This window comes from Rhipicephalus microplus, chromosome 4 (genome assembly GCF_043290135.1).
Source record: "Rhipicephalus microplus isolate Deutch F79 chromosome 4, USDA_Rmic, whole genome shotgun sequence".
NCBI classification, from domain to species: Eukaryota; Metazoa; Arthropoda; class Arachnida; order Ixodida; family Ixodidae; genus Rhipicephalus; species Rhipicephalus microplus.
This window is the reverse complement of record NC_134703.1, coordinates 4,769,460-4,790,380: the sequence shown is the minus strand read 5'-3', so window position 1 is coordinate 4,790,380 and position 20,921 is coordinate 4,769,460. Positions and strand designations below refer to the sequence as shown.

Here is a 20,921-nt window from a genome sequence, read left to right as displayed (position 1 = left end):
AAATTACAACTGGTGGGCAAATTCGGTTGTTCGCGGATGATGCAGTCTTGTTTCGGGATGTTTCGTGCTGTGCTGATCAGTGTGAACTTAATACCAATCTTACTAATATACTTGAATGGTGCAAGAACTGGGGAATGGTGCTGAACGCCGACAAAACACTGTATCTTCGCATAACACGAAAGAAAGTTCCGCACGACTATCAATACACACTAGGAACATCGCCATTGAAACAAGTCACCAGTCATAAATACCTCGGTGTCACACTAACCAGCAATCTCTCGTGGAATTTACACATTGACAATATTTGCTCATCTGCCTTTCGTAAGCTATGCTTCTTAAAACACAAACTCAGAAATTCCCCTTCTAACGTCAAGCTCCTCAGCTACTTTACTTTTATTAGACCTAAGCTCGAATATGCCTGTATAGTCTGGGACCCCTACACTAATCACAACATCCGTAAAATAGAAAGAATTCAGAGAAAAGCTGTAAGGTTTATTTACTGTAAATACTCACGTACTGATTCTCCCTCACAAATAATGCTTGCTAACAAAATCTCCGGCCTTGAATCCAGGAAAAAGTGCTTCCGTCTTGATTTCCTTTCTTCACTAAGTAAAGGTGCACTGTCCATTGACCCATCTCCGTTCTTGTCACCGTTACAAACAAGACCTACTAGGCACCACAACCCTAATGCTTTCGCCCCATATTTTGCTGCTACTGACACCTTCAAGTACTCTTTTTTTCCGCGTACGATACAAGAGTGGAATGAATTACCCCCTGTATAAGTGCCTTGTTTGCTTGTATTGTTTCTATTTTTGCATTTTATCTTCTTGTGCCCCCCTGCTTGGACCTAACCATGGTCTGCAGTATGTATTAAATAACATAAAAAATAAAAATAAATAATATAGTGGTTTTGGCACTCTAAGCTCCGCATATGAATCAATAAATACCATTCATGTTTTTCTCTATGCTTTTCTTTGCAAAAGGCTGCCTATCTTCCTTCCCTTTATCCTCTTTTGATGTTCACTTGTCATATGCAGTTAATTTTTTTGAACTCTAATTGAAGTATCTTTGCTGATGTTTCCAAGGATCATTGACACCTATGTGAATAGCTGCATGTTCGTAAATGTGAAGTAGCTCCTTCATAACATCAGCTATCGATTTTGTTGTTGCTTGGATAGGAATTAATCTGTAGGCGCAAACAAGAACAAGCACAATGGAATGGACACAAACAAGCGCCTGTCTGGGTATAATAGAATGACCATGTTTTTGGTGCGGATCTGTATGTATTTGTTCCAAGCAGCTAGTCATTAATGTTTTGATTTTTAGTCTATTTATTTCATTACGTTTTCAAACAAAAATGTTTTCTTGACCGTGCCTTATGTACGTTACATACGCCTGCACAACCTTATTCGAGTAATTTTTGATGAACCAGCAATATTTCATTTTATCATAATTCTTGGTTAGTTTAGACAACCAGTAAAATAGTTGCTTAGATAATCGGCGTAAAGGCACGTAAAATTTGACAAAGCAGCAATTGCCTTTATGCGTACATGAATAATCGGTTATATATCACAATACGAATATGAATGTATTAAAAAGAAATAAACATTGCGATTTTTCAAGAAATAAAGCCAATAAACACAAAAACATGTACATATGAATGATAAACACATTACATGCCGAAGAGAATGACTTATGCAAAATGATGGCTAAAAAAAACAGGCACGGGCTGCATATGGAAGTTACACAAGATAGGAAGTGAAATAGAATGAGTTATGAAAGTCTATTTTCATTTTGAGAAGGAATGCGTGTATTGTTCTTTTTTAAGATATGAATGAAGGAACTTTGTTCAAAATGACCCGAATAAACATGGAATGTAAATAAACTTAAAAACCACACACACACACACACACACACACGCACACGCACACGCACACACACACACACACACACACACACACACACACACACACACACACACACACACACACACACACACACACACACACACACACACACACACACTAATGCGGGTGTGTAGAGTTGGTCCCTCTGAACCGAAATATTATACTAATCGGATTCGCCAAAACAAAGCAGAAATGAGGGAAAAAGACAGACATAAATACATATGCAAGTAAATGTGCTTGCACCCAGGAAAGGTAACAAATATGGAAGTCCGGTGTTCCTTTGTGTTTCGAGGGATCTTGTAATTGATCGTGAAACAAACAAACAAACAGACAAACAAACAAACAAATAAACAAACAAACAAACAAACAAGAGTGCCGATTCTTCCACCACCGCCTACAAATGCAATAGACACCAAGTCGGAGAAAGTTCTCGCGTATAGGGTTACACCACTGGGGCCCAGCGGTTGGAGAAGTTCGGGGGCTTCTCTCCTGGGATGCCTGATCTCCCTGAGTTTCCTCGGGGACTCGTAACCTTCATTTCCACAAGGACACGAAGCCCGTGCGCCATTGGTTGGCTGATTTACGTGACTGCCCTTCAAATGTAAGGAAGCGAATCGGCTGGACGGCCATTTAGGATGTGCATATTTATGATTTTCGGCCAATTCGTACCCATCCATACAAATGAAAATGAGCTTGCGTCACTCGCTCGATCCCCCAAGGCCAGCCCTTTTACTATCGCCCCCCAATTTCTCGGGTCAGCAATAGCCGGTGGCAAAGCCTTCAGAGCCCACTAGCTTAAGAAAGCAGTGCTCTATTCTTTCATTTCACTATATACTCTTTCTTTCAACGGGCGTCTACGTGACATTCACGTATCTCTCGGCTCCAGAGCGAGCGAAGCTCGCACAAGGGAAGCCTGATGCGTGCCCGGCACGTTCGATGCGCGCTGTGATTGGAAACGAAAAAAAAAGAAAAAAAAAAAAGCCGCTATGACACTGACCGAATCGTCGTAGCATAGGGGGGTATAGACGTGCAGCGTTATCAGAGATGTGCACTCCTAACGAACGCTGTTGCGTGCTACGTGACGTATCCAAACATCGAAGCTGGCTTCGGCCATCGTTGTTTTTGTACCACGCAAACTGAGAGTGAATGATTGAAACTAATATGTTCGGGGCTCAGAATACCAGAAAATTCTGAATGGGATTTGCCATTATTTAACAGTACGGATAACTGCTTAGTAATACATTTTTAATCACTACATTGGCTTCTTTCTTATTATTACTACAGATACAGTAGATATAAAAAACCCACACATTATAGTCCTGATTGCTACCGAGACAGGGTTATGGACATGGATTAGAGGTACAAAAGTGTGGGGAGAGGGAGAGGTATTATCTGTGCGAAGAGCTTCTTTTGTGAAAACAATCTGCAAATGATAATTGAGGGCAATTTATTAAAAAAAACTGCAGCAATTTGAGCGTCGGTGTAGCACTCTAGGACACCGAATGTTTTGGTTCAAGGACCTTTTAGTCCATAACTGTCTACATCGTGGTTGGTTTATTGCAGCCGGAAACACATTGTATTTATTGTCAAAGCGACAATTGCGGTAAGAATTTAGGAGAGTGGGTGGAGCAAATTGGATACTACCATCGGTACAATGAAACTCGCTCGAGGGCGAGTCGGTTCATTTTTGAATGGTAATGATGGTAACCACAGAATAAAAAAAAAATTCACGGATCTCCACGAAGTGAATTATGACGAGGGGATGAAGTGAGGTCATAAGGTCGATAATGTCTTCGTTGAAGTCGCTGACTGGTGCAAAGGGTTTGTGCTTGTAGGTGTTTTATATTGTTCCTTCACAATTACAATGGACGTTAGTCTGTTGTAAAACCTTTGTTTTTGCGTCTCATATGTATTGTCCGAGCCTTGCCCCATAGAGTGTTAAGTGAGCGACATAAAGTGGCATGAAATAACATAAATGTTGATGACAAAGCTGGGTTCTGTGGACCATAATGTCTACGTGTAAGTGTCTGGACTAGTATGAAGGGTTTCAGCTTGTAGGTGTTTTACATTGTTTTACACAATTTTGACTAATACTACCCTATTGTTGAGCCCTACCTTTCTTTGTGTGTTTTACAAATACCACACTGCATCCGAGCTTTGCCCCATAAAGTGTAGACGTCCAGTCATGCCTCACGCTTAATGTGCTTCGTCGCTAATAGACAACCCTGATCATACGTACTACTTCTAGCAAGATATTGGCAAAAGGTCGGCATCGCTAAAAAAAAAACAGACCGAAGTAGCTTCGCTTTTCATTTCACCTAGCACCACATGTGTGAGCTGCACATTTTTTTTTGCCTGACCCGTGGCCCTGATCGTCGATTTGTGAGTTTGATGAGCCATCCAGGGCCTCGCTCTATATAATCTGAAATAGTAGGAAGGCAATAAAATCGGAGTGTTTGCTTTACCAATATTTGTTTTAAATGCGAATCATTTCATTGTGGACCACAGTTCTTTGCGGACGCACGCCGTCACAAGCTTTCACTTTAACGCGTGTGGCTAACACTTGAAAACGACTGGCCGTAAACGCGGGTATGCACCAGAGGTGATTGTCAGTTTATATCTACCCAGGAATGACGAGAACAGCCATTGGTAATATTAATGTGAGAGCGTTTAGACAAGAACGCCAGGCCTGCACGGAAGGCGCAGCACAGTCACCGCGAAAGCTAGAAGAGCGGCCTTTCAGAGCCTTTTCTAAACACTAAATGGATAACTGCGGCAAGCACACTTGCTTTACGCTCACTATGGCATTAATAATAAAAAACTTTTAGGGTAGCACGTAGGCCGGAATTCGCTATGCTATTTTTCCTCATTCTTCTGAGAAGCGTGGTATCCGCAAAACACTTGAAGGAATTTCGTGCCAATTGTTCATGCAGCCTCTGATGACGATGAGGAATTATGCCTGAAGTGGGTATACACCACAGTTATTAGGAGATCAAAGACAATCTTTTGTAATAGGTTCGAGCATTGGACTACCCACTCGTCACGCTATTCGCATCGTACGACGACTGTTTGTTCTTTCACTGTTTTAAAACGCTTTATAAGTCGTATCAACGCGATTGATTTCCCGACATCAAGACTGCCTAAGGCAAGTTTGGCAAGAAGTTCCAAGAACCGGCTTGGCTCAGTGGTAGAATACTGAGCCAGCACCCAGCTAGATTTTTTTTCTTATTTTGTGCGATGTGGTTACGGACACCAGTGGCGGCGGCGGTGGCGGACAACTACGGCGCTGCGCGAGACCCGAGTTGTGATCTCATAACAGACTTCGCTGTATAAAAAAATAAAAAAACCACACACCAGGTCTGAACAGAATGCGCAGCACTGTTACAGCGAAAGCTCATAATAAGGCCGTTCAGAGCCTTTTCTTGACTCTACAAACACACGCTTTCTGGGTACCATTACGTCATAAATAATCATAATTGTTGCGTAGGATAGGCTGGCAATTACTATGCTACCCTTTATAACCCTTCTGAGAAGCGTGGTCTGTCTCTCCAGCCGTGCGTCTGTCCATCCATCCGTCCATCTTGTGAACACTCTAAGTACCGCCATCTCGTATCTTTTCATCATATATTAGGACGGATGTATTCGGCTGTGCCATTTAGTTCGGGCGGCGGCTCACACCACCTAGCCATAAAGTTAACTACTATCACTATGCGTTGAAGGATTCAACTTTACTCGCGCCTTGATTGTAGGCACCAATCGGGTAAACTCATTCTAGTTATTTGTACCCGTTCAATGTCTATTTTGTCTTCACTGTCTCTCAACAGCAATACTTTGGAAAATTCCGCACCGTTATCTTTGACTGTAGGATGGAGCCCTTTACAGAACATTATCAAGTGTTCAGCCGTTTGTTCCTTCTCTCCACACGCACTACATAACGTCTATGTGCCTTTGCTTTTGGCTCGGTACGTTTTGATCCTCAATACTCTCGTTTTGGCCTCGAACAGCAGAGAACTACCCTCGAAAATTTGTCGTAAATCTTTTCTTTCGCAATTTCCTGCTAGAAACTTTGGTAGGTCTCAAGTGATGATTTCGTAAGCATTCCCATCTTCCGCATGTCCCTCCCTGTTTCCTTCACCTCCTTCTTAATCGATGTTTCCTTTTTGCTTGGTATTCTGCGGTTGTATAAATACTCGCTTGACAAGTTTTGAATTCGCTTCCTCAATTTAGTATCAACATTATTTATGTACAAGTAGATGGAAACTTTTCAAACCTAACGCTCTTTTTCCAGTTTTTTTCAATTATCCTCAAATTCTGTCTTGCTGCTAGCTTCCCGGCACTCAAACGGTGTCCATCCCATGTCACCCTGTACCACCTGATTTGGGATCTTTCCATGTGCTCACAAAAAAACAAGTCTACATATGCCTCGTTATTTAATTTCCAATCTTGCCTGAACCTCTGATATCATGCACAAGACCGCATTACCAAACGTCAAACCCGGGACCATGATCTCTCTCTGAATCCCTCTCACATCATACCTATTGTATTTCCACAGTGCCCTATTTTTTATTACAGCTGCATTCGTGTTACCATTAGTCATTACGTATTTTTCGTGTTCCCTTAGGTACTCAGCCCCGTTATTTATCCATACGCCAAAATATTTGTATTTATTCACTATTTCTGGCGTGACTTCCTGTATCTTTATGATCACTGCTTTTGTTATCATTAAAAATCATGATTGCCTCCCTACTGAACTTCAAATAAACCTATCTCCCTCATTACCACAGATGTCTATGCCCTGCACATCTTCCTTGTTGTCAGCTATTATTACCATATCATCTGCATACATCAATGCAGGCAATGACTGTTCAACGTGTTTTCCTTGTTTGGCTAAAGAGAGGCTGAAACCGAGTTGACGCCCCTCTAGTTTGGCTTCTAGTCCTTGTAGATACACCATAAATAACAAAGGTGACATGGGACATCCCTGTCGAAGCCCGCATTGAAATTATGTAGGATCGGATGTCTATTCTTCCCATTTATAACTACCTTGTTACTTTTATAGATATCCTTTAGGAGATTAGTTATTCCATCTTTCACATCTATTGTGTCTCCAGTATTCCCCACAAGTCTTCTTGGATCACACTATCGTAAGGTTCTTTGATATCTAGCAATGCCAGCCACAGGGGCCTGTGTTCCTCTTCTGCTATTTCAATGCACTGCATCAATGAAAACAGATTGTTCTCCAACGTCCTTCATTTACAAAGCCAATTTTGTATTTCTCCCAGCACCCCGCATTCTTTACCCATGTCTGCAGTCTTTCCTTTACTATCTTCATCCCCAACCTGTAAACTACTGATGTCACTGTTATAGGATGGCACTTGTTTATATCGGCCTTGTCCCTCTTTCCTTTATTGATGATGCTCATCCTGCTTAGTTTCCACCCATTGGGGGCTTCACCATCCATTATTGCTCTTCTCGATGCCTCTTTTAATGTTTGCTTAGAGTTTGGACCTAGTTTCTTTATCAGCATAATTGAGATGTCAATCGATGTGCTATTCAGAAACATATTTTCTGCCCTTTCCTACTCTCGTTCTTATTAGCGCAGTGGAGCCACGGCGCTAATTGGTCCATTCTCATCCAATATATTGCTGCAGCGCTTTCTTGTTGTTTACATTTTTCGGTCATCATTGTTCTTATATATTCCAATGCCTCATCTACTTCTAGTCAAACCCCCTGAACTGTAGGTACAAATCTCTGTTCTATGCATGCTTATTGTTCAGAGAATTATGATGGTTCCAAAGCTTTGCAGCTGCCTTTCTATTCTTGTTTGTTTACTTTCACCATTCATTGGGCCCTCTTTCTTCTAATATTTTCACTGATCAGTTTGGACGCTTTCCTTCTGCAACTGAAAATGTTATCCCATTTTCTGACATTATCTTCCGGTTCACCGATTTGTTTAGCATACCTGTGTTCCCTTGAGGCTTCCTGCCATCTTGCTATGGCTCTCTTAACTTCCTCATCCCACAAGCTCTTGGGTTTGTGTCTCTTTTTTCCGGTTGACTTGACTCGCAACTTTGCAAGCCATAACTCAAACAATCGAGCTATATTTGTGTACGTCCACTCTGTTTTAGTATCCTCAGTGATTATTTTATCAGTCTCTTTAGTTGCTACTTCTATTTGCCTTTCTGAATAGATATCACCGTGTGGTTGCTCATACAGCCTCATTCCCATTTTCATTTCTCTTTCAAAAGACAGCTTGATACCTTTGTGATCACTAGCTAAGCTTCTGGACCCCCTATTAATCTATGTTCATCACGCTTAGCCGAACATATATCTTATGTGACATCACTGCGTAATCAATCGTCGACTATAGCCTTCTCACCTTCCTTGTTATCTGCCCTCCCCACTTCTCGGTACTGTTGCAAATGATTAAATCATGCCTGTCACACACATCCATTAGAATTCTGCCTTTCGGGCCAGTATATACATTCATATCTTCTATGTGTGCATTCATGTCTCCTAATACAATTACCTCGAACTCTTCTCCTAGTTAATCAATTTCATTTTCTATGCCCTGAACCATTTATTGGTTTTACTTTTTAGATTTTGCCCCTGTTCACAAGTATACAAAACCCAGGATCGTCATCTGCCCTTCCACTTTCCCTTTTAGCCATAACTATTCCCTGCACTCATGCTTGACCCTTTGCTAGTCTGCCCCGCCCGTGGTGGTCTAGTGGCTAAGGTACTCGGCTGCTGACCCGCAGGTCGCGGGTTCAAATCCCGGCTGCGGCGGCTGCATTTCCGATGGAGGCGGAAATGTTGTAGGCCCGTGTGCTCAGATTTGGGTGCACGTTAAAAAACCCCAGGTGGTCAAAATTTCCGGAGCCCTCCACTACGGCGTTTCTCATAATCAAATGGTGGTTTTGGGACGTTAAACCCCACAAATCAATCAATCAATCAATCTTTGCTAGTCTGTACATCTATGAGTATATGCCCCAATACCACCCTCTTGCTGCTGCCTTCTGTTCTATTACAATATTTCCATGCGTAGTCCGGATTGCTAGGTGGTTGTTTCATGTCCCTAAGATGAGTTTATACAAACCCATATACCATCATCTTCGCCTACCATAGCTGTTCTTCTATCTCTCCCCACTTCTACCTATCCTTACCACCCTGCATGTTAATGTACCCTAAGTTTGAATTCACGCGGCCCTCGTGTCTACGTCGATTTATTCCCCATACTCTACATGTCATAAACATCTGTGCCACTTTGGAATTGTATCTGTCTATAGCACCTGTCAAAGAGGCCTCCTGGGCCACCCAAAAAAGTCTTTGCGCGTCCTGCTAGTGACCAACTCTCCTTATTACCTAGCCTCCTATCAAGTTAATTCTGTCTCGATGAAAACCACCCAACTTATGCACCTCTTTGTTCATTTCCACTACCTCAAAGCCTTTATCTCGACTCATCTGTCATATCTCTTTGTTTGCGTCGACAACTGCTCTTTGCTGGTTGCCGTGCCGCACCGGTACCTCCGGTATTGTACATAACACTACCTGCACCTCAGGGGAAATGGCGCGCATTTCATCGACCCTTTTTACCAGTGTGGTCGCTATTCCTACCAATTCTTCATTTAAGACATCGTTTAGACTATCCGCAATTATCACGAAGTTTCGTCCGTTAGCTTTTGTTGTGAGTTTTCATCATATTCATCATATGATTTATCAAGGCATTCTATATTCATCCTATAGAAGTACTGGCATCGAGTGGACATTCCAATTTCTAAACGAGAGGTGGCACGGCCAGACTGGAGGAGTGGCACGCGCACACTTTCTTACAGCATGCGCTTCGTGTCTAGTTCCCACCTTCCACCGCCGCTAGTTCAAGGCACTGCGGCCCAACCCTCGCTAAACCTTGCTACGCCCAAGGAGGTTACGTCCAACGAGTTCAACGTGGCAACCCTATATCTGGTCAGATAGTGCTTAAAGTACGTCCTTCTGATGGTAGTTTTTTTTTTAGTAAGCATCAAATTCAAGGCAAAGTTTATTGAAGATTAAGTCACTGATACTCGTCTCTGTAGGTTATTTCATCATAAACAACTATCTTTTTATTTGTGATAAACGCGCGTGGGTTTCCTTCTCAATTCGAGAGCGTGCGCGTGCCACTCCACTAGTCAGGTCATGGAGGTGGCTACCTACTACTACGACGCACTACTAATACTACATACATCGCGGATGCACGACCCACGGCTTAAGAAGCTTCGCCACTAAAAACCTACGGCTCACCTTGCAGAGCCATTCGCTCGCCACTCCGGATATATAGGCGGTGAGTCTTGACCTCCAAGGTAGTGCTGGTGGGAGATTTGTCCAGAACGTTGGTGAACAATAAACTTTTCTGCGTGCGCGTTAAATAAAAGCGGACTTCGGGTCTCTGTGTTAAATTGGAGTCGTCTGTCCCCCATTGCCCATTAGCAGCGATTGGCTGTTTTAGTTGGAAACACCGGTTTATCACTGCGTGCTCTGCGCCTCCCCAAATTTCTCTGCTGATCATTGCCGCGATGATAGCTAGCGTCAACGCTGCCGCCAGTGTAAGCGTTAGTACCCGCTGCTTTGCATCTATACATGGTTTCCTTTTGCGGCAGATGGTGTAATTTCTTTTCTTGCAGTTCAATTTTTTGTCGCCAAAAAATGTCGTCGTTGTCGCTTGATGTCGGTGTTGACGAGGCGGAGGCCTCCGAGGTTAGGCCTAGCGGCCGCAAGCGGTACCCGGGGCTGCACGGTGACGTGGCCACCCGAGCACTGTCTTCGGCGGCTTGCTTCGAAGGGGATTTGCGCCAGGAACGTAAGCGCTTGCTGTGCGCGGCGGGTGCATCCCGAGCAGCCTCCATCGAAGCATGTCGAGGTCTCCTTCCACTTCTCGGTGTATCCGCGTCACAGGTTGCCGATTCACTGTCGCACCGCTCTCGTCGCCGGTGCGTTTGCTGGCAATGCGACTTTCTCCTGCGAAGACCACGTCGACAATGCCAGCTTGTCGCTGCTCGCACGCCGATCACCCGATCACCGCTGGGGTCAGGTTCCTCCGGACTCGCTGTATGGTGTGCGTGCTCGCACCTTTTCTAATCTTCTTTGAAGTTTCTAGTCGTCTTTGTCTCCAAAGGGCTCTTACTCATGACACTTACACAGTATATGACGCTTTGGAATGGCTGGATTTCACTGTGACCCAGACAGAAGATTATAGGAAGACAATATTTTAAAGAAAGTACTATATCAATGTGTGTCGAGTTAGCAAAAACAAATGAATGTGTTTTAATGGTTAGAAAGGGTGGAGCAGCAGCTTACTATGAAGGACTTTGAAGGTGCGATGTCCTTTAACATTGCTTGACGGTCGTGGCAGCATTTGTTCTGTGATGTTTGTTGTATATCGTACTTGAATTTATCTTGTCTCCTTGTGTGTGACGTCCAACCAGAAATGAAAAAAAAAGTGGTGTGGCTCTGAGGTAGTAAACCGAGATGTCACGCAGGACCCTAATTCAAACCACACTGTGCCCTTGATGTTTATTTGCTAAGTTTTTTTTTGTTTGGGCCTGCGACGCAGCAGACAGAGTTGGTCTTTCTGTTCCCACGTGGGAGCAGCCCGCAGGACCACGTAATGCTCATCCATTCATCCATTTCACTCGGTAATAGGCATTGGTGGCGGCAGTGGCGGACATCTATGGAGCACGAGACTCTTGTTTCAATCTCATAACAACTTTCGCTGTAAAATGCGGATGAGGCACGTCCACAGCAAGTCTAGATGTGACTCCAGAATATGTAAGGATGTACTTTGCAAGTTGAGACTTGCCATTTTAAGATCTGTTCAGCCGATCACTCTGTTGAACGCGCTATCCCTAATAAATCGATAAATACGTGTATTAAGGGAATGAACGTGTACGATTGCTCACACAAGTCTTTGTCACGTAGTGAAAAGTGACTTCCCTGTATCACTGGGTAAACTCTGGTTGCAAGAGGACAGCGCCACTACCTTTCATATTGTTCAATTGCACTTAGAGAACTTTGAATTAGTAATGGAAAATTTAGAGATGATTTGGGCTCTGTAAGAATAAGAATGGGGTGGAGCACATTTGGCAAGCACCCTCAAATTATGACAGGTAGATTGCCACTATCCCTCAAGAGGAAGGTATATAACAGCTGTATCGTGCCGGTACTTAGCTACGGAGCATAAACCTGGAGACTTACAAAGAGGGTTCAGCTAGAATTGAGGACGACGCAGCAAGCAATGGAAAGAAAAAATGGTAGGTGTAACCTTAAGAGACAAGAAGAGAGCAGAGTGGATTAGGGAACAAACGGGGGTTAAGGATATCATAGCTGAAATCAAGAAGAGGAAATGGACATGGGCCGGGCATGTAGCGCGTAGACGGGATAACCGCTGGTCATTAAGGGCAACTGACTGAATTCCCAGAGAAGGCAAGCGGGTTCGGAGGAGACCGAAGGTTAGGTTGGCAGATGAGATTAAGAAGTTTGCGGGTACAAATTGGCAGCAGCAAGCACAAGACCGTGTTAACTGGCGGAACATGGGAGAGGCCTTTGTCCTGCAGTGGACGTAGTCAGGCTAATGATGATGACGATAATGACGATGGGCTTTGTAGACTTTTCCAGAAGAAAAAAAACAGGCATGGCTAATTCCTATTAAAAATCGGTAGAACAAAAATTAAAACGTATCTTCACAGATGTAGTTGAGCATTTGTTGTGCATTGTTCCGCCACGAGGGCGAAGAAATCAATGCTATAACAACATATAGGAATATCACCTGAAAAATGGCAAGCAGCTCAAGACTCGCAGCGTGCTCCTCAAGCAGAAAATATACATGAAAAGAACATACTCAGGATGTGCGTAGTCTAATAATGCTTTTTGTAGACACGGAAAGAGCTCTGCTCGAACACAGAGAAGGATGCACGAAACGAACGCACAAGTATACACAGGACGAGGCCAAACTAACAACGGTGACAATTATTTCTTTGTGTATGAGCAGCGTGCTCCTTTCCGAAACGCGGCCGCTACAGCGAGCGAAGTGACCTTCGTGCTCTCTGTAGTTTCACCGGAAGCGCAAAGCGTACAGATCATTCCATCACGAAATGAACGCGCGTGCACGAATGACCACGCCCAGTTGAGGCTCGCATGAAACGTAACGGCCCGGGCAACGGTCTTTAAAGTGCACCCGTGTAATCTCGATTGTGATAGCGAGGACACTCTGAAGCCGCCGAGCTTTCAGTACTGACAACGGTAGATGATGTGTATAAAAATGTGGCCGTTAGTGTGCTGAACACCGAGCACTTTGGGGTCGAATCTATTCACGCGCGTGCTGCTTATACACGGGTCGCAGTTTCGACTCCTGGTGATGGAACGTTTTCTTCTGGTTGTGTTTTTATTTCGTATTCGTGAGTGTATATTGCACACCACCATAACCATGACAGATACACATTATTGGAGCGATGCTGGACTATAGCATAAAACACTTTCGTGTTGAAAAACCAGTACGGACTGAATCAAACTTCTCTAGATCTTCTGGAAGGCGTGTCTGTGGACGCTGTTGTTTTTAGCCGTTACCTCATATTAGCTACAAGTTGCCGTTTATTTGAACTGGTATAGCGCATTACGGGGAAGAAGAAACGACCGAGCAGACCGACACAAGAGGACAGAGCGCTAACTTCCAACTCAGTTGGAAGTTAGCGCTCTGTCCTTTTGTGTGGGTCTGCTCGGCCGTTTCTTCTTCGCCGTAATGCGCTATACCAGTTCAAGTACGACGAACCAACTCGCCCAATCTTCAACACTCGTTGCCGTTTATGCTTTAATTAAAAGTGCCTAGCATGCCGTACGATTATTTCAGGTATTCTTACGAAGCCGGTCTTTTCTTATTTATGCGGAAAATGGCAGCAGCATAAGCGGCCGTCTAGGTGCTCCAGATGTGTGATCCCGTTCATACTAGCAGATTAAGAAGGGGGATTCTTAAATAGGAAAAGCGAAGAGGCGGGAAAAGTTTGGCGACAAGTATATGTCAGGCGACGACACCGAACATGCATTGTGCGGCGAAAAAAGTGGGCGAGAGATGGGGAGGGGATTATATGGTATCTGGAAAAGTAGAAGGCAGGCGGGTGGCTGCCACGAGGTCATAATCTATTCTGCGTACTCTCTTGGGACGTGCACCTCTGCATTTCAAGCAGTGCTTAGGGACGTTGCACGCGCTACCTGCACAGCCGCCACGCACGTGCCGGGACCCCTGCCGCCCGCAAGCGAGGGAAAAATAAGCCAATTGGCGAATTTCTTTCACCCTCTGCTTGGATGCGGTAGGGATTCCGCCACGTGCGTTGCGGTTGTGCGGCGAGCGCGAGTAAAGGCCCACCGTGATGAGAGGATGCGCGAGGAAGAGGACGGCTGCTCATCTCTATAGGCAGCCTCGAAGACGGGAGCGAGCGAGAATGCGTATTATGGGAGGCAGTGCTTGGAACGTCAACTAAGACAACACACGGCACCAGTCAACTTAGAAAAGTGCAATGCAGGACTGAAAAGGAGATTGGAAGTAATGAACAAGGCTGAAAAAGAAAGAGCCGAAGGACATCCATGAGTGAGCAGCGCACACTGCTGCAGCCGGAACAGAGATGATCAATTAGGGCGAGAGGTTGGTGCGTGCGCTATTCCGCCGGCCTTTTTCGTTCTCACCTTCTTTTCTCTACCCTCTCTCTTCTCGTGTCATCCGCTCTTCCCGCCCGCCACAGCTAGCGCCGCTCCAGTCCCATTCAGTTTGTTCGAGACGGCGTGCCGTAGGCCCCCTGCGCTCGCTCCGCCGGCGTGACGAACAATGCGCCCTCCGGCACGACTGCCCCGCCCCACATGTTCCCCAGAAAGTGCCGGAACTTCTCGAAAGTTCGGTTGCTTCCTCTCGGTCGTCTGGGAAGTCCGTGTCGCTCTTGACTCGCCTCGAGGAGTGCACATGATCTAGAGTGGGCGGTGTCACCAAAGACAAGTAGCCACTGCCGGTGGCCGGAAGTCGCACCATGAAGTAATAGTCTTACTCATTCAGTATTCAAGGTTCGACCTCCTGTGCCGAAGGTCCGCAATACACCAGTTTAGTGCTCTGTGGTGTGTAAAAGACGCGAATACCCTTAGTTGGTTTTGGATTGATGGTATACGTCATCGCATGTGAGTGCTACCCAGGAGCTAAACACGGCTACAAACTTTGACAGCACTGAGGATGGGTACTTTCAATATTTACAGAAGGTACGTAAAAAATGCAAAATTTGATCTGTCTGATGAATTTTGTGTGGTTTCGGAAGTGTTGTTTCGACGTTTCCTTTCCTCGCGCGGGGAACATAAAAAACGCTCAGGATTTTTTCTCATTGCTAAACATATTTCGTGTACGGTGGTCTTGTGTTATATATTAACATTGTGAAAATGTTATGAAGGAAATTACGAAAAGAAATCGCTCTAAGCGTTTTTCTCTTTTTTTATTTTACAAGCAGTTTATTAATTGAAGAAGTTATGATAACTTGGCGGTACATATGAAAGATGCGGAGCCAGAATATGTGATTGTTGTTCATATCTTATTTTCGAGATAGTAGAGAAAGCCTGTGTGTGAAAATAACAATTATGTGGTTTCACGCAAAGGGAGAGCTGTAGGAAGTGCAGAACAGTAATTCGCCCTACCCTCAGCAACACTTGCATTCACAAGCTCGCATGTTGGCATTCGAAACGCGTTGCCGACTCGGCATCCATGGCGGGATAGAAATCAGCGGGGCCCTCTGCCATTTGCGCATATTTCTACATCACAGCCACGTTCCTGCTTGTAAATGCAGTGAAAATAACTTCTGCTTGATAGTGTAGTGAAAAAAACTTTCATGCTTTGCAAACACATGCGTCTTGTATACAGGCTTCGCAGGACAACAAGTAACATGACAGTAATATTACGTGGTACAGGCATACCATTACATCAGGCATCAGAACATTGTGATTATCATAACGACTTCATGGTTTAACGACGCCCACCCATTACAAATGGAGCGCACGTTACTGCAAGTATTCCCTGAAGACCACGTATTGGCTGCTTAGCAAGTCGGAAAAGATTTCACGCGCGTAATTGCTCGTGGTATAAAGTGTGCTACCCATTACACAGAATGCCGCCATATGCAAAAGCTTCCCTGGCACAAGCCACTTTCAACATTATCGAGCACATTGTAGTAGTCCAGAATTTAAACTTCCCTAGCAACATCACACCATAAAAAGTATTCACTTAGTGGTTAAACAACGCACTATAGAGACAGAAAATTGCTGTCGTGTTCAACTCCTAAAGGTGAAGCTTAGTAGTCCCACAGATTTGTTATTATTATTTGTTCAGTGGATGTCATCGCATTCTAATAGAGTCAGCTTCTTTTTTTCAAAGATAATAAAAACCATAAAAATAACAGCCATTAAAGAATTAAACCACATAAAATAGAACCTTGTGACAACCTTCAAGCCAATTGAGCCAAGAAAATTAACAAGCACGATGTTCCTACAAAAATGACAAGAAATCAACACTTAATACAGTTGAGCCGCATAGCACAGGAGTTCACATAAAAACCGTAGCGTGGGCGCTATGTTTTAATTAATGATACACTTAATCCGCAAAAACATAGCACTAAAAACTCCGCAAAGTTCGTTGACAGGGAAAAGGCTCGAGTTTACACACGAAGCGACAAATATTATAGTTTTTTTTTAATTTTCCCTTGAAATACCATGCGCTGTGCTACAGACACGTTATGAGTGATTGCTAACTTGCCGTGTGGCCAAGACCTTAGAATGCCTCGTGGGCAGAGCGTACCACCCGTTAGGTATAGAGATGTTACTAAAAAAGGGGGTAGTTGCCCGAATGGCGCATTGGCGCGTCTGCTGCTGCCGGACGAAATCTTTTCCTTTCGGGAATTAAAGTCCGACAATAAGCTGGCAAGAGCCCGCAAATACCAATGGCCGATGTTAATGCGAATGTGCAACATTGTGTACCCGACCATTTGAAAACTTAATTGTTCCTGTGGGGCGAGGAAGAATTCCTCAAGCGTTCGTCCTGTACTTTTAATAAAGTCACCAACAACAGGGTTGTGCTTCCCTTTTCTACTATACAAGGACTATGAACCACGTAAACCTCACTTCAATGTTTTGAAGCGTGTGTGCTAAAAAAAAAAGACAGATCCCTCGTAACGTGACAATCGATGATATGCGAAGCACGAATGAGGGTGGTTGCTATGCCTCTTTAAAATGAGCAATGAGCACAACGTTACGAGGCGGTCGTACATTATCCCGTACATGACTTCCATGCCATGATTATCATGTTTGGAAGTGTCATTTACCTTCGCCGTCTGTTTATGTTACGTAATACCGAATTTCGCATATGTGGAGCTAGCGGAATGGCCACGAGCACGCTATGAGCGTAGCATGTAATTTTTTCACGTTACACACATATCATAGTTATCATTTTTAGACGTGTCATTCACCTTCTTCGTCTATTCACGTCACACGATACCACATTTGGTATATGTGGAGCTAGCGAAACGGCTGCGAGCGTACCATGAGGCGTGGCATGTGGTCATGTTCTTACATAACAGGCATCTCGTGATTATCATGTTTGCACCAGCCGTGTACCTTCGTCATATATTCACGTCCCGTAATACCATATTTGGTATATGTGAAGCTAGCGAAACGACCACAAGCGCACCATGAAAGTGGCGTGTAGTCACGACTAGTCGTAAGATGAAAATCATGACATGCATGTCAAGATTTACACGTTAGGGTCTGTCACTTTTGTTCTCTATGTAGCTATGTCATGCCATACTAGTTTTACAAAATTTCATAAGTACGAAGCCACGGCAAGAGCAGAAAGACCATGAAATGTAAATTATGACATTTATGACATACATGTCCAGATTTTCATGTTATGACTAGTTAGTTGTGCTCTTCGTACCATCATGTTGTGCCTTACTAATTTCTGTATCGATACCATTATCGAGATGGCCTGGAGAGCTGGGAGTCTTCGATAGCTCGATAGATACATAGACAGATAGATAGACAGATAGATAGATAGATAGCGCACGGATGGATAGATAGATAGATAGATAGATAGATATAGATAAAGATAGATAGATAGATAGATAGATAGATAGATAGATAGATAGATAGATAGATAGATAGATAGATAGATAGATAGATAGATAGATAGATAGATAGATAGATAGATAGATAGATAGATAGATAGATAGGGTCAAACTCGCCGAAGTTCACTAAGAAATACTTCACATGTAATACTGATTGTGATAATGTGAAGTACTTTGTGAGACCTCGCTGTGTAACCCTGTGCTATTGTAATTGGGGTTCAATGAATACGGAACCGTATTGTGTGTGAAACCTTGATCTGCCATGCTTAGTGTGGCCGATTTTTGCGTAGTTTTTCTGGAGCGTTTGCTACGGGCTTGGGTGATATGCAGTTCAGTATCGGTGCATTTGAGGAGTTGCTTAAATCGTTTGCACAGATGCCAAACAGCCATGTTCGCTCAGTGTATTGCTCTGTAAAATACGCTATTGAGGTATTGACGCTGAAATCTGTTCATTTATATTGTGTTGAATTATTTTGAAAAAGCAAAAGAGAAAAGAAGTTTTAGGAGGGGGTTGTTTTTTCTTATGGTGATCGCTAAAAAGCTCGTCAAAAGCAGAGAAAATGGTAGACGTCCATTATCCACCCAATCAGTCATGGTACCACGTTATCCAGTTTCTATAAACTTGGGTTAGTACATGTCGCTTTATATAGGTTCAGCGAAAATACAAGATGGGGACAACTATTGGCAGGGCACTTTCACTTTTATTGGTATTTAAAGCTTGCAGTTCAATAAGCGAGTACACACATTACATTGCAAAAGACGGTAACGAAATATGGTTGCAGTGCGAAAAAGAGCGAAAATTCATGAGATCAGATTTACAATCAGATACTGATTTGGCAAGGCAGGATCACTTGGCATGAGACTGTGAAGTTTCTAATCTTTTCTGAGACGGTGCGTATGTTCACGCAATATCCGACAGTATAGCTTTAGTCAGGCTAAACGAACTTAGTGCTTTAGCTTGCTTTCAGAAAAAAAAAATAACAAACGTACGTATATTGTGTTTCTTGACACCCGCAGCCAGAGTATATTCATGTGACGCAAGAGCGTTTCAGAGCTTATGTTATCGCAGTGTTTGACTATCTGATAGTTCGACTCATACAGTTGTCAGTTGTCACTGATATCTTAGCCTAATATTTTGAAATTTTGAGGTAAAACAATAAGAACAGGTAACCTTGGCAATAGTACGAAGACAGGGAATACAAGGTATGCTGGAAATGGAATTAGGTAGACAATTCTAGCTATCGCTTGACTAAATCGAGTTGAACAGAAGTCGTGTTCTTTTTAGTATATTGAGGTGGATAGATAAATATGTGAGGTTTAACGTCCCAAAACCACCATATGATTATGACAGACGCCGTAGTGGAGGGCTTCGGAAATTTTGACCACCTGGGGTTCTTTAACGTGCACCCAAATCCGAGCACACGGGCCTACAAAATTTCCGCCTCCATCGGAAATGCAGCCGCCGCAGCCGGGAATCGAACCCGTGACCGGCGGGTCAGCAGCCGAGTACCTTAGTCACTACACCACCGCGGCGGGGGTAGTATATTGAGGTGACTGCTATGCAAGAGTAATGTATATTACCTATCTTACTAAGGTAGTCAGCACTTATAATTTTAGTCTTTTTGGTAGGCTATTATAAGGACAAGAAAGGAGGCTACTATAATTGTAACTTGAACCGGCAGCAACATGTTTCATATAGACTTCGCCAAGTAAAAAAAAGTACACTTGGCGTGTGGCATGCTGTTTCGTGGGATCGCCTTTTCGAGAGTTTCACCCTGGCATGATCTGACAAAGTGTTCATCTGCCCATTCACTGACCCCTCTCACCTCAAAGAAAGCATCATAGAAATAAGAACAAAATTTCCACTATCTATGACATCACTTATAATATCGATCAATCAATTTGTTCATTTCAGATCTATATAGAGAATATGTCCACGAGTTCAGACAAAAGGAGGCTCATTTGTCTCCTGACGAGGCTTTTACGATGGACGTACATGTTCGCCAGCAGAAACAAAATTAAAAAACAAAAGCAGAAAAAACATGTGAAATATAGAAATAGTTAACTCCTCATTACGCAATATGCAAATAAAAATGAAAATAGAAGAACCACTTTGACTTGAATATAAGAAAAAAGTTTTTACAAACTATAATAACGAAAGCATGAATAAATATAGAGTGCAAAATAGTCATCATAGGCGCATGTAGAAGCCAGTATGTGCTATGGCTTTGAAAAGTTTGAAATCTCAAAAGACGTGCGCATACAATTTGTGTATGCTGGAACAAAGGAAAGGTCGGATAATTTTAACAATGTATTGCTTGCTTCACATATTGTGGTGCGCGTAAACTGATTAAATGGCTCTGTCTTTTCTTTTCCAGTTTGGTCCTCCCAAAAAGATAGCTCTTTGTCGAAGACGAGCACCTTGAGTTCTGAGCTGGTTTCGTCATCCTTCGACCACATGTAAAATAGTTGCGTGACAGGCTGAGAGGAGACCTAAATAAAGGTTGTTTTTTTTTTAAAGCTGCTTGGTGCACAGTCTGTGTGTTGAATTATGAGAGACCAATCTTTTATAACTGCCAGCCCTTTTCCCTTTTCAGCACATCTATTGCGGAAATATCCTTTTCGATTTCAGATGGTCACCTATATTACAAAGGATTTTTAGCCTTCACCCTAACCTGGTTGAGCTACGCTGGTTCACACAGCTTGTGTGAATTCTTCTGAGTGCAGGCTGGCTTTTTCACTGTGCCAGAAGTATTTCTGTGATGCCATAGTAAAGCTACCGTTAACCTTACAATTACGCTGCAAAGTTTTAAGGCTGATAAGCGTCGTGCTGGAAATGAAATAA

At 43.4% G+C, this 20,921-nt stretch overlaps 1 protein-coding gene across 1 annotated transcript in view; it reads left to right on the top strand.

Moving 5' to 3' along the window:
* Positions 1-20,596, top strand: part of LOC142814099 (uncharacterized) — a 210,692-nt gene extending 190,096 nt beyond the window's left edge. Inside the window, exon 6 of the mRNA XM_075892038.1 lies at positions 20,455-20,596. Within this exon, the coding sequence (XP_075748153.1) occupies positions 20,455-20,476 (22 nt within the window). The 3' untranslated portion in view covers positions 20,477-20,596. The remainder of the gene's footprint in view (positions 1-20,454) is intronic.
* The last annotated feature ends 325 nt before the right edge of the window (positions 20,597-20,921 follow it).